At 41.7% G+C, this 16,861-nt stretch overlaps 1 protein-coding gene across 1 annotated transcript; it reads right to left on the bottom strand.

Annotated features, from left to right (window-relative positions):
- Positions 1-6,691: 6,691 nt before the first annotated feature.
- LOC141790817 (leucine-rich repeat transmembrane neuronal protein 4-like) lies at positions 6,692-13,272 on the bottom strand. Its single transcript, XM_074670915.1, has 2 exons — positions 12,980-13,272; positions 6,692-12,551 (listed from the first exon to the last, which is right to left on the bottom strand). Exons 1-2 carry the CDS (start codon positions 13,032-13,034, stop codon positions 10,927-10,929), a joined length of 1,680 nt encoding a protein of 559 aa, XP_074527016.1. The 5' UTR covers positions 13,035-13,272; the 3' UTR covers positions 6,692-10,926.
- Between the last annotated feature and the right edge of the window lie 3,589 nt (positions 13,273-16,861).

The following is a 16,861-nucleotide window of genomic DNA, read 5'->3' as shown; positions in this document are numbered from 1 at the left end:
AAATGTTAAACTGTCTCTCTCTAACCAGGCAAAGCAATTTGCAATGACAACACTGGCTGCACATGACTACACAAATTATCATAACATTATTGAGATGGCTGTATTAAGGTCAGAGTGCATGAAAGTGACGGTCATGTATTTTAATTCAAATATTAACATATTGCATAAGGTATTTAAATTGAAATCATGTTAATTACAAAATAACAAATAATTATAATTCAGTGAAAAACAAACAGCGATGATTTCTTTTCTCCTTTTAAATTCTCATCCACTTGAAGCTAATTAATCCCTTCATTTGGTCTCTGCCGCAGTAATCAGTAATCACCACCGTGTGCAGAAACTCACCTCTGTCTCATGAGAAACGCTCTATGCAAAGGGTATTTTATAGGCAGACCCTTGTTCATAAATGTCACGAGTTATAGATTAGACTGAGAAAATGTAGAGCAATCATTACTTGAGCTGATGAGGGTGTAATTGATGTTAATATTGCATTGAATTGTGGAGGAGTAATTGTATTGGGTGGACAGCATACAGTAAGAGCAGCATTTCTCTCACTCTAGCGTGTTGTTTTGTAGCTGGATGATAATCACAGGCACTCAATAAAAGACAAATCTGAAGTATGTTTTCTAAAAACAAACTCAAATCAACAGGAGCTGGCAATTCACATCAGGCAGGCTCGCACAACAATAAAGCTGTGATGAAGCGTGATTGGGAGTCTTCCAGCAGTCACGCCTACTTCAATCATATCAATACACGATTGCACTGTTTGTCAACTGAGATGATTTGTCTACAGGTGAGGGTTTTATTGCTTTACTCGCCAAAATGAGCAACAGCCAAGTTGAAGAAATTTAATTTTTAAGCCAGATACCTAGCAGGAAGTGAGCACAGCATTTAGGGGATGATTTAAATTTGACACGGTATTAGGGCACTTGTGCTGACAGATTCTGCTCTGCTTAGGGAACAAGCTCCAGAGACAATAGGGTTATTATTATTTATGCCACAGTGTCAGCAGCTGCTGATGGATGCCGTGGATTACTGAACACTTTTAAACGTCTTTAAAAACAAGTGAAGAAGACACTGCTAAACAGAGATCAGAGCGAGCCCTGTAGGGGAAATCCCAGCCGCTCTGAGCTCACACTTCTAAAAGGCATTCAAACCTCTGTGATCCCGCAGCAATCCAGCACCCATTTTTACTGCCCTTTAACAACATTCAGTGTGGAGTCTCCGTGGTAATAAAAGTGACTTTGGTACTTTTTATCTTTATTAGGATGTTTCTAAGGACGGTGGTGCTGCATGGCTCTGCTGCACTAATGCTGCCATCAGTCATGCAGTAACAAAGAAGCTCAGGGAGCTGAGCCTGAGGGACTTGTGTCAAAAGAAGTCTGGATGCAGTAACACTTAATAAGAGCTATATATTACTGCTGTTTATGCTGGCAGTGTTTGTGGTTCTGCTGTTGGAATCCAAGCTTTCGGAGGTGTTAATATGGCACATTTCCACGATTTGAACGTGGAGTTTCATACCTGTCTGCCTCCTAATGATGAATTATTTTGCATTTTAAATCAGCTTCTCTAAATACAAACATTAGCACAGACAGTCAGGATATGTACCCATTTTCACATCTTTTATTCATTTTTTCTTTGTTCCAGTTTTGTCAAGTCAGCCTGTCCGTCACACCGGCAGCTGTCAAATCAAAAGACTGTATTTGGAAGAAGAGACTTGTGTGTGTGTTTAAACTTGTGTGCGTGTGTGTGTTAGTATATGAAGCAACCAAACAAAATTTTCTTCCAACAGAACTGAATAACTTCCCACTTTCTGCCTCTGAAGTGGATCCTCCTGTGGACACTGTCTGGCCGTCTTTATCATAGTTACCACAGTGATGCTTTATTACTTAGGAAACGACACCATGACAGGCTGCACAGCTTATAAATCTTATACATTTAATTGTTGTTGGCTTTTGCTTGATTTCCCCGGTGCGGGGAGCAGAGCTTGGGAAGGATCGAGGGAAATAAATCAAAACCCATATGAGATCTCATCTTTAAAGAAAGCAGTATATTACTGTTACATCATACAGTCAGCATACACTGCATGTGTTAGATACTAGACACTTAATCTTAGTTTGAATCTGTGGCTACAACACCCATAAATATTAGATGGAGCTCTGAGTGAAGCAGACATCTTGTCAGAGGGAAGTAAAATCGCAGCTTTAAAGGTCAGGCTGTTAACTGGGTTTAAGCTGAGAATGATTTCCTGATGTTGAGTAAACTGAGGCTGCTCTGGGATCAGTGTTAATGGATGAGAAAGTAAATCAGAAGATGGGATGAATTAGCAGAGATGTTTGGAGTAACCTTTCCAGCTCGGGTCTTGTTATGTTACACAACATTACTGAAAGGATTTCACAGCAAAAAAAGATATTTTACTGTTGGAAAAAAAAAAAACAGTAAAACCTTTTGACCTGTTGAATCATCACAGGAAGGGAAATCAGGGCCGTGAGAAAGATGCATGTCCTGACTGGACCAGACCACACAATGAATATATTTGTTGACTGATGGAGGTCTCTGCCTCCTCCTGCTTCAAGAAAACGTTCAGACAAATTTAAATTCTTGCTTTCATTAAGCATCCTGTAGATGTTCAGGTCCCCGGCGAGTAATGAATTGGAAAGATGAATATGAATGTGAATAAATGAATACGTTACAGTACGAAATCATTTTCTTGGAAACTGTTTCTACATTCTTTGTGTCCTCATGATGGAACAAGGATGTTATTCACGCTGAAAGGTCTTTCTGACCAGCCGCACTTTGACATGAACAAAGCAGCCAGGACTCTCCTCCTGGTGCCTCCTGGGACATGCAACAAAGGCTGTAAAGCATTAACATCCAAATGAATTTTACAGGTGGCATACAGTGCACAAAAGGTGGAGTAACAGAGAAATCATGTTCCTGAGGGGGACAACTTTTCCCACACCCCTCCCTGAACTGAAGCTAGTGTCCCTGAATACTTTCATACTTGGCTGACTCTATTTTCAAGTCACGTTAATCTTTTAAATTTAATTGCCTGGAACTCATTATTTTAACTAGCTAGCTCATAGGGGCTACATGTGCTGCTAAAAATCATATAAGAGTAGATGTGATGCTGCTTCTCGTTAAGACAGAGAGAAAGAGAAAGAAAGAAGTAGAGAAAGAAAAGATGACTCTCCTCTGTCTGGTGAGCTCATTTTACCCATTTTTAGACCTCTCAGGCTCCATCATCCATGAAGACATCCCCACTAGTGGACTGTAAAGACGCAATCAGGGGAGCAGGACGGAGACATATTCATGTTTTAAGGAATGTGAAATAAAATAATTAATCCTCCACTTTTTCTTTCTACAAAGGAACGTTTTTGCTTTTGGCTGATTTATTCAACATTTTTAGGAAATATGCAAATTCAACCTCAAAGAGAGTACACTGAAAGGATCCGTACCACCATCAAAGTTTTTATTCTACATGTTACAGAAAGCAGCTACTTAGTTTAGCTTAGCATCATACTGCAGTGACCCGTTTGAAACATTGGGATTGTTGAAAAATGTGGAGTTTGGAGATTAAATGTTTGTAACTAAGGCCAGCTGTCACTCACGGCTACAACCACTCACCACTTCGATGCCAAAGGGTGAAAGATTGAGAGACGCTGTGAACGAAGACAATAATGGGGCTAAAAATATTGATCAAAACCTGGGGAGTGATGACCTTTAAAAAAACAGGTAAATAACAGATGAACAACTGTCAGACAAGAAACATGCTACCTCCATCTAAACAGACTTGATGGACTGTGTCTATAAAGAGCTTTCTCCTGTTTTCAGACCTCTCAGAGCACTTTTACATCAGTCACCTTCATTCGCAGCACATTCATTTACTTATGGCAAAGGTGGCTATAAAAAGCCCCATCAGCGTTAACTTATCACACCCACAGACACAGATACAGTATCGGGGCAGCTCGGAGTTAAGTGTATTGCCCAAGGACTCTCTGGCATGTTGATTGTGAGACCTGGGATCAAAACCCCAATCTTCCAGTTGAGAGATCACTCTATCATTGTGCCATAGCCACCCAGAGGATACACATCAGCAGATGAACCCAAAATCTAAATCTTGAGATCTGAGTATGAAACTGAAAAACAGATCAAAGCTATGCCTATGAACCATCCATCTGACAGACTGTTAGTTCATTACATGATTATGGTACAGAAATAAAGATTAGATCCTGTTATTACCTGGTTTCCTGGTTGTGTGAGATGCTTGATTCTGATCAGTCAAAACCTTATGGCTTCAGTTGACGCCACTGTAGTAACTACTCTGACCGATTTCCAGTAACTGTCAGGGTACAGGAGTTTTTTTTTTTTTCATGCCCTTCGTAAAAGAGTCCAATGTACATTTTGAAGTTACTGTCGCATTATTTTTGTCATTTATCCATCCAAAAGAAACACAGCCAACTTCTTTTGAGGAGATACGTATGATGAGAATAACCATGATGACTAAGATTAGAGGTAAAAACGGTTTGCTCTTCCTGTCGCCTAAATCACTGCTCCACCTGTGCCCCATTTTGTAGGGTCTACCTGCTGGTTTATCCAAAGTGCCCCCTGTGGTGTTTGTGAAAGTGACAAAAGCAAAAACAAAAAGCAACATAAGTAAAATGGTTCCTACAACCCACAAGTCCACAAGTTAAGGCGAAACTGGGGGTTTCTGTTGGCATAATATTTGTAAACAATGTAGATTTAACATTAGTTTCAGTTAGCATGCTAATTCAGCGAGCTAATGGACATGGATATCTTCATACTGTATCCTGTACGTCAAGTCTAGAGACAATAGAGGAGCAGATGAGACAAACCTTCAGTTACTGGTTGCCATGAGTGGTGGTGATGAGAGCAGAAGTGTTCAAAGTTGTGACTTTTGCCTCATTTATTTTTTAAAAGGCGAGTCAGCCACAGAGCTCGGAGAAGAAGGAGAGCTGAATGAGGACAGTTAATTGTCAAATTAAAAGACACTGATAAGAATCCACAGTAATAGAACCACTTCATCCTGTCAGGGTTTTATATCTCTTAGCTACTGGCCAACCATACATTAATCCTTTCATACCATAAATGCTTCATTTATCACATGCAGGAATAGGTACCTTTCCCATTTGAAACGATACTATACATATGCCCAGTACCTAGCAATGGTACTGGTACTCAGTACATCCAGTTTTCTGTACTTTTGTGTGTGTTTATGTGGTAATAAATATGTATTTGTTTGATAAAAAAATATCAAAGTTTTCAATTTTACATATTTTTTTCTCAACAGATAAACTTGCAATGCTGTGTTCATGACCAGCACGGAAAATCGCCTACTCTTCTACTCCCTTACAGTCACAAGGATGTATTTAGGTGTCCAAATATGGTACCATTTAATTTTAAGAGAATTAGTACTCGGTACTACAGCTGGAATTTGGTCGGTACCTAAAAAAGTACCTAAACCAGTACCCTTCCCTAATAACATGACTATATTTCATTAAAATGTGAAAATCTAAGTTTTACAACAATCATTTTTCAAATTGTGAATTTAAGATTTGTGCAACTTTTATTGCAAAAAAGAATTAGAGTCACAGAAAAAAGATAACATCTGTGTCTAAGTGTAAGAAATCAAAGTCACGATAAAATCATTTGTTTACAAGAATCTATATGAATTTAACTTCACAGAGTTTCAGTTTCATGGTTAGCCTGTGTGCCGTTTTAAAGGGACAGATTGAAAAAGCAGCGTGCAGCTGTCAGACTCAAATGAGGGACATGAAGCGACACCTTGATATAAATCCCATTTAAAAAATCATTATTTAACTATTCAGCACCACGGTGCCAAAAGTGAGAAATGAATATAAATTGTTAAACAAACTGAGTGTGTTATATGGCACACACAAACTAAGAAAAAAGCAATTAGATTTAACTTTACATGATTATCCACATCTTTCATGTTAGAGCAGGAGAATAGCTGATATTTTGATGTTTTATATATGAAATACAGTGTTAATAAAGACTAGCTCAAACCTGTGTTCTCTTAACTCTATGACTTCTAGATTATGATTATAGATGATTTCTTAGTTTTTTGTTTGTTTCAGTGAGGCCCTAATCCTCCAGGTTCTTCCTTCCTTCCCATTATATTCCCATAACATGTGACAGAAACAAGGAACAAACACTAACTTAGACTCTGCCATAGAATAAAATCTACCCGCGAGCAAATCCAAAGCTGGCTAATTACAAAGTTTCAATCGAAAGTTTTAATCAGGACATAAACTGGAGCTGAAAAGTCCTGCAGTGTTTTGGTCAACTCTAATGTTGCCAGGCAACCAACAAAGACTTCAGGGAAGTTATTATTCCTGCTGCAAAGAGATGTCCAGACATAATCCACCTGTATACCTGCAGCTCATTTACACCATAGTATCTCTGGACAGAGCACGGCCGGCTCTTCCATCCAGTTTTCAGTCTTAAAGCTGAAGGCTAACAGCTCCTGATGGGAGCATTAAACAGACACGGCAGCATTATCAACCACCTCATGTAACTCCCAGCAAGAGAGCTAACATGCATATTTACCAAAATGTGGATCCATTTCTTTACATTATTTACCCCTCAGCTGGAACCAAGCAGGCAGATCAGAAATTTCCCGTTGATTTGAGGCAATAAAAAGAGGTTTACTTAATTGTTTCAGGCGTCCAAATCCCAAGAATAACCTCTGGCAAAGAAATCAAAACATTGCACACATATTACGTTAGAAAAGATCCCCAGTGAGAGATGTAAATCAAAATTTCACGCCTGTCAGTGAGGACTAAACAGCTCACCCCTCAGAGAAAGTGTTTACAGGAAGCTAAGAGGAATCATTCGTCATTTCTTCATCTTTTTAGGCCTGATTCCACTCACTCACTATCTGGCCTTGCCCATCTGGAGTATCTCGTGGTTTGAGGTACCTTGAAAAACCCCCTTTTTTTCAAATTTTGCAGGTTGAGAGTGAGGTTTTATTTTTGCATCATTGTACTAAGTCAATACTGTGCACTCCCACAATTTCTCATCCAAACAAATATCCCAGTAATGATCTGCAGGAGCAGGCCGCAGCTCTGTAATCAACATTCTTCTCTTAGCCACACACACCGAAAGATTTTCAAAACACGGGCTTTTCATCAGTCACGACATGACAAATCAAACACTAATTACAATATACCGACAAAACTGGATCAACAAATCATTTGTTCTGGTTAGATTACTTTTTTTTTCTTTTTGTAGGGCCTGGCTGAATTTCCCATTGGCCCTCAAAAGAAATTCATCATATATGCAAGCGCTGGAAACTTAATATATGGATATAAATTCTGTTGGCAGCCTGCCTCCATTCCTGCCTGCAGGCTAAAGAAAGCCTGAGTCATGTTTAGAAAGTGAAATATCAGAGATCATAAATCCTTATCTGAGCAACCTTTGACCAGTCTGAAACTTTTTAAATGCACAGCACATGTGATGTGTGAAAATGCTAATGGATAACAAGGAATGAAGGAACCAATCTGTCTGAAATACTGACAGCTGTGAAGGAGACGGTAGTAAGCAATAAATTAGAGTTCTGAGCTGAGTCTTTCACTGTAAAATACTCCACTGGGTTTGCTCTTGCATGCTAGTTCCAGCGCTGACTAATCCTGCCTGGCTTAACACATGCATATATGTCCCCTGGCACAGGTTAATTTTCTCTCCTCACAGCGAGCGAGCCAGGAAAAAGAGAAAAATGAGGCAGCGAGAAAAAAAGGATGGAGAGAGCTGGAAGAAGGCAGACCATAGTGGGTGATATCTTCCTAATAGCATAACTGCTTTGACCCGTAACACACTGTCCCTTACTCGTCTGCCTCTATTCTCCCTTTCCTTTTTCACAGCACAGGAGCAATACTTCCAAACTGACAGAGACTACATGGTTACATAAAAGCAGGATTCTTAATCTGTTTTTGGTTTCAGGGACTGGAATGTGTTTTTGTCTCCTGGACAAGCAAAGAAAAGGCATCTCCTGCTTGGGCTCCATTTGCACTAAAAGCAAGCGTGTTTACGAGATGACTGAAAATATAAAAAAGCTCATTTCTGCACAGGCACAGTTATGAACGACGGACTGAATTGGGGGGCCCCCCTCACCCTGAGTATGAGGTGCGTCACCCAGATAGAATCAATACTTTTGTCGATAGTGTAGTGCCAAGAAAGGATTGAAAAGGAGAGCCAGAAAATGAGAAACATGATGGAAAATATGTCAGCTCCTCTTGCATGCAGCAACAAATCCAGCATCAACAGCTCGGCGCGTGACTTCAGAGGAGGGATGCACCTGCCGTCAGTACGCTCTTCACACAATAGCTTATCAGTCGACAGTGTTTCTTTTAATTATACAGTCATTGTCACACAGAATGTCAAGTACCAGTATTGGCATGTCTTTACACAAACAATGCATAATCGTAATGAAAGGAATAATAAATACAAAATTCAATATGAAAATCAACATCACCTCAGACACATAGAGGCCCTCTGTCGCTCTCTCATCCCAGATCATCAAATACTAATGCTTTGTCACATCCTTTGAGTGTCACATGTTAATGCTTGGTTACTCCCTGTCTGAATCATAGTTCATGTCAAACCATTGACTGTATTTAGAGAGGACAACTCGCCCACTGTGGGAAATGAAACCAAAATACCCTCCTCAATGGACGCTGACATATTGCACTGGTGGAGCCAGAGTGTGCGCAGAAGTGATCTGGCTGGCGCAGTGATGGGACAGACGACACACCCTCTCTGCTCACCCAAACACACACTCACATAGAGCTTAGTTATAAAACATTAAAGATCCCTCAGGTGGGTACAGTCCACAGCAGAGCAGACTCTTCTGTTGATTTCAAGCACACAATCCCAGTTGCAGAAAGTTCAGTGACTCTTGTGTTCGTGTTAATGTTCTTTCTCGCCATTCTTCCTCTACTCTGCCAATTCACTGGAGAACACTGCGGGAGCGTTTGTCATCAGAGGTGTCAATCTGTCATCTTTATAAAATCACATCAACTTAAACTAGACTTCTTTAAAAAAAATAAAGAGAATAAATCGGAGTGATGAGACGTAACTCTTATGACAAAAATCATGTTTGTGAAAACTTGACAAATTAAAGTTGTAATATGACACATGTTCCATCTGTTGAAATGACAGAAGCGAGCTCTAAGAGCTATACTGCAACCAGTCACTAGGGAGAGCTCTAGAAATGACATAATCCACATCAAACTGTTTTGTACAGAAGAGCTAAACATGTTTACAACCTGGTGCAAAAAAAGAAAGAAAGAAAGAAAGAAAGAAAGACACTTGGGCCAGCTTTACTTTGCTTCTAAATGCGTTGTCTCTGGGGACCTTAGCTTGTTTCAAGCTCAGCAGAAAGTCTGGGAATTGATGTTTTCAACACATAACAATGGGCGACACCACTGAGAGTACATCCATACTCTATACAGTCAATGGTTTAGGTCAGGGGTCGTCAATGTTTTTCAGACCAAGACCCCCCCCACCCCTTCTGACTATATAATAACATCTTTGGCCTCTGTGTGTCCACTCATGTGGGTTCAAAAGACAATCAAAGGGGTAAAAATAGAAATATTATGAGATGATTATTTGAAAATAAAAATATTTTCCTAATTAACCCAAAAATTTCATGGACCCCTTGCAGTACCTCCATGGACCCCCTAGGGACTGCAGACCCCCTGTTGCAGACCTCTGGTTTAGGTCATGAGAGCTGCCTGGTAAGAACATCACTGTATATGAATGTCACATTGTGGTTTCCTAAGGAAACTCCCGTCTCATGGGATCAGGTTGACTGTTTGGCCAAACCACCCCCACCTTTAGCCACTGCGAGCCGTCTTTTTAGCACATCAATGACAGCAGTTACTCGAAATTTATCTCAAAGTGACACAAATGGGTTTACGTGGGTTCGTCTGACGCCAAGGGCTGTGACAAACGGGAGTATTTGATGTAATGGGAATGAAAACAGGCTGTGCCTTCTCTGGACCCAGAAGATTTTTACAGCTTGGGAAACCTCCTGAGCCCTGAGATGAAAGTCTTTTGCTTTTTAGGTACGGTGAGATCGTTTACTACACTGAAAAAAATGCAACACTGACACCAATTAGACCGAATTACTGAATAGAAATAATCCAGAATTAGGTGAATTAAACCATGCAAAAGATCTCAGGACGACTACCCGCTCCTCTGTTCCTTAGTCAGATTCGTACTGGTAGTGCTTAATTAGCTGCACACGTCTGCCCAAAGCAGTTTGATTCCAGAAATCTGTAAGAATAAGGTGCACCGCTGCAAATCTTCAGACCATCAATCAATAACCTGGAGGATTATCTGCTCCTCCAAAGAACACAGGCTTACACACATACATGACACTCAGAGAGCACACACACACACACTCACACACACACACACACACACACACACACACACACACACACACACACACACACGTTCTAATTGCTTTACAAGCTACACAGTAAAAACCAAAACTAGCAGGTAAAAAGTGGCTTCATTGGTTCGTATGTTCGATGGAGATGTAGTCCGGCTTCAAATGAGGTCAGGCTCTCTGAAGAGCCGACTTCTACTGTAGCAGAGGTCCAGTGGTAACATTAGTTCAGACACAGCTAACCTGGATGACCCCGTCGCTGTTCTCGTGTCAGTCAGGGTGATAATTAGCTCCAAATATATCTCCCGCTCCAGTCCTCTTCTCTGTGCACATAATTATTTCGTACTATGCCTCCAAGTATTTCCCTCACAGCGGCAGAATCTATCATCTCACATTAGAGATAAAAACCACTTAATCTTATGGGAAAAACCATTTACCTCTGCTCAGAAATTGCAGTCTTTAAGTCTCTTTACGGTGGAATGTGCAGCTCAGACTTCACACTCTATGGATCCTGAAATGGTGCACGTGCACGGCCTGGCCGTCTCGTTCACCAGAGAATCCATGGCCTCTGAGTTTGAGTGGTAGCTCAGGTAGTACTCTTGCAGCTGAGAGTTAAGATCCTGCTCCTGCTTACGGGCCTTTTTCCTGCGCTTATGGTTGACTGAGTGCTGCTGCAGCTGCCTCATGGTGTTGGGGTAGCGCCTCCATGACACGTAAATAACCAGGAGGATCAATGATACTGACAGGAACAGCGCTACGCTGCCTGCAATAATTTTATGGAAAGCCATATGTTCGAACTGTAGCTCTGGGATTGACGATGTAGGGGGTTCAAGGGAGATGGGGGATGTGGGGCTCATGGTTGTGGACTCTGTTGTCTTTCTGTCCGTCCACCTGGGAAGGGCAGATGAAGGAGTTAATCCCTCATACGGTGTATCAGTATAATCCAGGTCAGTGTAGTCAGAGAGGGAGACGTCGGCTGTGAAGTTCATTACTTCAGTGGAGGTAAGGACGAGGAGAGAGGTGGTTGAAAGAACATTTGACATTTCCCCACAGGTGGAGTGATTCCTCACCACATCCACCACTCTCTCCCCCTGCACAGACTTAGGGCTGCTGCATATCATGCTGATGTCTTTGGGGTCTTTGAAGTTTTTCAGCCATCCCATGAGCGGGCAGATGCTTGGGCTGCAGTCCCAGGAGTTCCCCGCCAGGCTGACAGTGGTCAGTGATGTCCAAGCTGCCACAGCCTCCACAGGCACACTGCTGAGCTTGTTTGATTCAAGGTTCAGTGTCTGTAAGTTTGGCATACACTGAAAAACTGCAGGGTCCAACATTTGGATTTCATTCCCTGACAGGTCCAGTTTCTGCAGTTTGCTCCAGGTCCAAGGCACACCTTGACTGATGGATCGTATGCGGTTCCATTGCAAATAAAGAGCCTGCAGGTTGGTAAGGCGTGGGAAAATGTAGAAATTAATCCTGGAAAATTGATTGTGCTCTAAATGAAGCTCTTTCAGCTTGAACAGTCCTAAGAAGGTTGTGCGGGTTAGGCTCCTCAGACGATTGTAACCCAAATCCAGAAACTCCAGGCTTCTGCATTCCAGAAAGGTACGGAGGAAGATCTGTTTCAGTCCATTAGATCTGAGGTGCAGGTTCTGCAGCTTGCGTAGACCATAGAAATGTCCTGGCTGCAGAGTCTGGAGCTGGTTGTAGGATAAATCCAGATTGCGCAGGTTTGGTATGGCGCTGAACGTGTTGTTGTGCAGAAGGGAGATTTTATTGGAGCTGAGGATCAGCTCCTTAAGCCTGCGTACGCCCTGAAAAGCTAAAGCGTCTATGGTATGGATGGAGTTGTGGTCCAAGTATAACCAGATAAGCTGATTGAGATGAGCGAACTGGTAGGGCAACAGAACCAGCAGGTTGTTATAGCGCAGAGACAGACCCTGGCATCCTGTGGTGATGTTTACTGGGATGTCTTGGAAGATGCCGGATTCACAATAAACAATCTTTCCTTCGCAGCGGCAACTCGTGGGGCACATCCTCTCCCCCTTGCTGAGCAGCAGCAAAGCCGCTGCCTGCAGAAGAAGACATGATAACCTCCAGTCCAGCATCACAGAACCTGTTGGAGGTAGAGTGGGCAGAGGTAATCAAAAGGATGACTAGGCTTCAGAAAATTGTGTGCTCAGTGACATTAAAGCCATAGATAGTGGTGAATTTTCATTCTTTAAACAGGAGATCATGTAGTGAGGGGCAGTTTGAGGCATCAGCACAAATTTATGGAAAACAGGTTACAGAGTCTGACGTGAGCTACTTTTAAGGTTTGAGAATGAGGAGGAAAAACAGCATCAGAGGAGCTGGTGCATCAGGAAGAATAAGTTAAAAATCAAAGGTAAAGAAGTGGGAGCTCTTTCTGTCTTTAGGTGTAAGAAATTCAGTTTTAGAACTAATGAATCCTCCAATGAAATCCGATCTGAGCTGTCAGCCTGGCGGAGGAGCAGCCAGGAGGAGGAACTGTGTCACTAAATTCTGAAGAACATAAAGACTTACCCATCGTTACTGAGGGCAGGAGTAATCCTCTGAAACAAACGGATGAAGAGCACATTAAACTGCTCTGAGATGAGAAAACCGCAGCTCATGCAGCCACTTAGTCGATCCGCATGCTCAGCATCACTTCTGCTTTCAATTAAAGGAGGGAATCAGACAAAAGCAAGTTTTCCGCAGCGGTCCGGAGCCCCCTTGATCTCCGCCCGCCTGGCGCTCCGGGAGGAAGAGACGCCCGCACACTTGGAGCCGTAGTTGGAGCCGCGGCTGTAGTTCAGCCTGCTGTGTGCGCAATAACCCATTTGAGCGCCAGTAGACTGATGCACAATCCCCCTCTCCATGCAGTCTCTCTCTTTCTCCCTCCCTCCCTCACTCTCTTTCTCCCCCCTTTCGAGGCGTAGGCGTCTTAAGCACACGTAAACCCAAAATATAGGCGAAGGCATTTTCTGCATGTGTATCTCGCTATAAGTTTGTAATTAATTCAAGTAAATATTAATTTTTTTAAGATTATTTCTATTTTGTTTACTTTGTTTTAATTAACAATAATATGGGCCACACTTTTTACATATGAATATTGTGTTTTTATAAATTAAGCCCTGTTGTTTTTGCTAATTTTAGCTCATTTTAAGAGCTCAAGCAATGCCACTGACGTTAAATGGGTTTAAAATTTGGTATATTTATTTATTCATTATTTATTTATTTATTATTTGTGTTAAATTCCAGCTAATTAGCCTTTGACCTAAAGTTTAACGTGGAGTCACAAAAGTAAACAGAAGCTAGCAAACACAATGAAGACTATCAGCACAAATTGCTGCAGGCAGCAGTGATAATTTAGTTGACAAAGGGAGTGAAATAATAATTTCCCCCTTCAAAATAAAAGCAGAGAATAGACTTGCTTCTCTCTTCATTCACTCATACTTTCCATCACTCATTCAAAAAGGACCGGAGCTAACAGGAAGTTGTGTAATAAGTGTTTTTTAGGCCCCCCACCATCAGCAGCTTGCTGTTAAAATGATAATGATGCTAACAGCTCAAGTGAGATGTTGTGACACACAGCATCGCTCCACACTCCCAGGCTGCAGAGAGAGTTCATGTAGATAAACAGTTAACACCTCATGGTGTTTGGAGATGCTGCTGAAGAGGTGGCAACAACAGGATTATTGGTGTTCAAATTAAGGGCCTTCATGTAGTGGGCAGGCAGCAGACAGCAGAGGGAGGAGGAAGAAATGTGTTTCAAGCCCGAGCAGATATGAAAACATGTAATTCTGTTGTCATTTCATACTCATTTTTTACACTGGCTTTGAACAGACATCCATCACTGTGGACACAGCAGGGTGGAAAACACCATTTCTGAGAGCTCTGCCTCACAGAGTCTGAGCTCAAACGTGTGGTAACAGCAACCCCTTGTGCACACTGACAGAAACGTCCTGCTCCAAAAGCTGCTGGCATCATGACTCCAGCAGAGAAGAGAGAAATAAGCATCCAGATTTTGCATATGTGCTTCAAAGAAAATGAGCTAATGAATTCATATCAATATTTGGCTTGGAGTGTGGTAATATTCCTGGTCAAACAAGATTCCCTCCGATGCCTGAGGATTGTGCTGAGCAGAAATGGATTTATGAAGCAGCACAGCAGGGGTGAATCTGAGGGGCGTGAAAACGAGCCATTCTCTTAAGATAATACCTCCCAGACTTATAGTGGCACATTTTGCATGAAATGTCAAACAAAATTTGCTCTTCAAAGGGCACGCTGGCTGCCTCGCATGTGTCTCCTGAAATCACATGCCATTCAGGAAATGTGCAAGTTAAGTGTGGGGGAAACGTGCTGCCTGGCAGGGACCTCGAGAAATTAGGCAGCTTCGCCACATTTAGGCAGAAAAATGAAAAAAACCTGGGAGGCAGGGTGCTGAGCATGTCAGCGAACACGAAGTGACAACTCCACAATCGGTTTAAAGAGCAGGTCTTTTTTGATAAGGGAATATGGGAAATCTGTGGGGTGCACGCTGGCAGACCTGGAGGAAATTTGACGATTTAATCACCCTTAGGTAGATGACACATACCCAGTCAAAGATGAATGTTAATCCAATGAGCAGCAGATCCTACATGATGTATATTCATTTAGTCTGTGTAGGAGCAGAAGAGGAGGGTTGGGTGCGTGTTCTGTTTATCAGAATAAACTCCCAACCATTAAAGGTAATCAAATTAAAAGAGGAGGTGGTGACTTTTCATTTTGTTGTGCTGTTTTCAGAGACCCAGTGTGACCTCAATTTAGAGCGGCAGTCATTCAGTCTGTGGAGACTTGGCTTAGGAACTGGGTGGTCAGCAAGTCAAGTCCCAGTACAGAGCAGAGGATGAAAATTGAGCTGGTAGCTGGAGAGGTACCAGTTCACTTCCTGGGCACTGTTGAGATGACTGTATATAGGGTATCAAACCCTCACCTGCAGCCCTCTCACTGTGACATCCCTCTGTTAGTGCGTGTGCACAGGACCCACGTGTGTGTGAGTGTGCTGCGTGTTCAAAAACAGAGGTTAAAAAGTTACATTTCTCCTCAGGTCTTCATTAAGTTTTTCTACTTCTTAGAGCAACAGTTATGCATCTGAAACACTCACAGTTGTGTTGTTATTATTCCACAAAATCTCATCAGTGGCAGAGATTTTCATTATGCATAATAATTTTTTGAAAGTCCTCTTCAGTTTTTCTTCTTTTTCATTCACTACAATAAAATCTATTCTGCTCCTCCCCTTTCACCTCTTGTATGATAACCCTGTTCGACAGGTCAGAGTCAATTTTCCCAGATGAGTTTTGACCTTTATTAACCTTCTTATTAACCATGTTCAGTTGGGTATAATTACTTTCAAATATTAGCAAACTTTCACTCAAATGAAATTGATTTATTTTAGCAATTGCTAATTCTTCAAAATTACGGCAAACTGAGCAAAGAGATATGAAGGCTGTCGATGTAAAATGAAGAACAACAATTCTTTTCTGTAAGAATCTCCAGTTTGTTTACATCGGTTATAATATGTCCCTTTTCCTGTTTTCCTGTGTTAACTCTTGTGTCGTCTCTCTTCAGTTCCTGTCAAGTTCTACCACACTGCTGATCACCTGGCCCCTCCCTAATGATATCCAGATTTTCCCTTCACTCCCTGCAAGATTATCACTTCTGCCCACCTGAATTTCTAGGGTTCATATTCCTGATTTTCCATGTAGTGTTTCTGTTACTTCCAGTTTCTTGTTACCTACCTGCCTGACTTGTACCTTTGCTGTTTTAGACTGACTACCTGCAAACTGAACCCTGATTTTTGGAAATTAACTGATTCTTGGACTTACTTGGCTCCTGCGTCTCAGGTCTTTGAGGTCCTTGAGTTCTTGACAACATCTAAAAATATAGCACTTCCAACCGTGACAGAAGTCAACGTGGCTAGTGACTATCTTTCAATGCAAATAACCAATAAACACACAAAATTAAAAATACATTACATATTAGCAAGTGATATTTTGCCCCTTCATTAGAAAGGATCAGACTTAAATCGTCTTAACGTAGACATTCAAACTGGCACTCAGAGCTCATATGTGCACTCAGGTGTGGGTTTGTTTCAGGCCCGCTCTGCTGTAAACACGGGCTGCACTCTTTACTGTGCAGCTTCTTGTCATCGTCATCAATCTGATTTGCCGACAAACAGAGTGACAGAAGAATAAATGGATTTATTCCTCCTTCCAGCATCTCTCACGGACCTTTTACTCTCCCCACTGAGCCCTTTTTTTTTCTTTAAGAAGTTTGTCAGAGCAAAAGGTGCAGCCTTGTCACGAAACTAAAACCACTGTTGTATGCAAACAGCAGATATAATCTTCCGTGCTTATCTTCTGAAAATGGCCTTTCGTGATATTT

This window comes from Halichoeres trimaculatus, unplaced genomic scaffold (assembly GCF_033239565.1).
Source record: "Halichoeres trimaculatus isolate MK-OKI-2021-1 unplaced genomic scaffold, fHalTri1.1 fHalTri1_scaffold_5, whole genome shotgun sequence".
NCBI classification, from domain to species: domain Eukaryota; kingdom Metazoa; phylum Chordata; class Actinopteri; order Labriformes; family Labridae; genus Halichoeres; species Halichoeres trimaculatus.
Note: the sequence above shows the minus strand (reverse complement) of the source record. Positions and strands in the feature narration are given on the sequence as shown.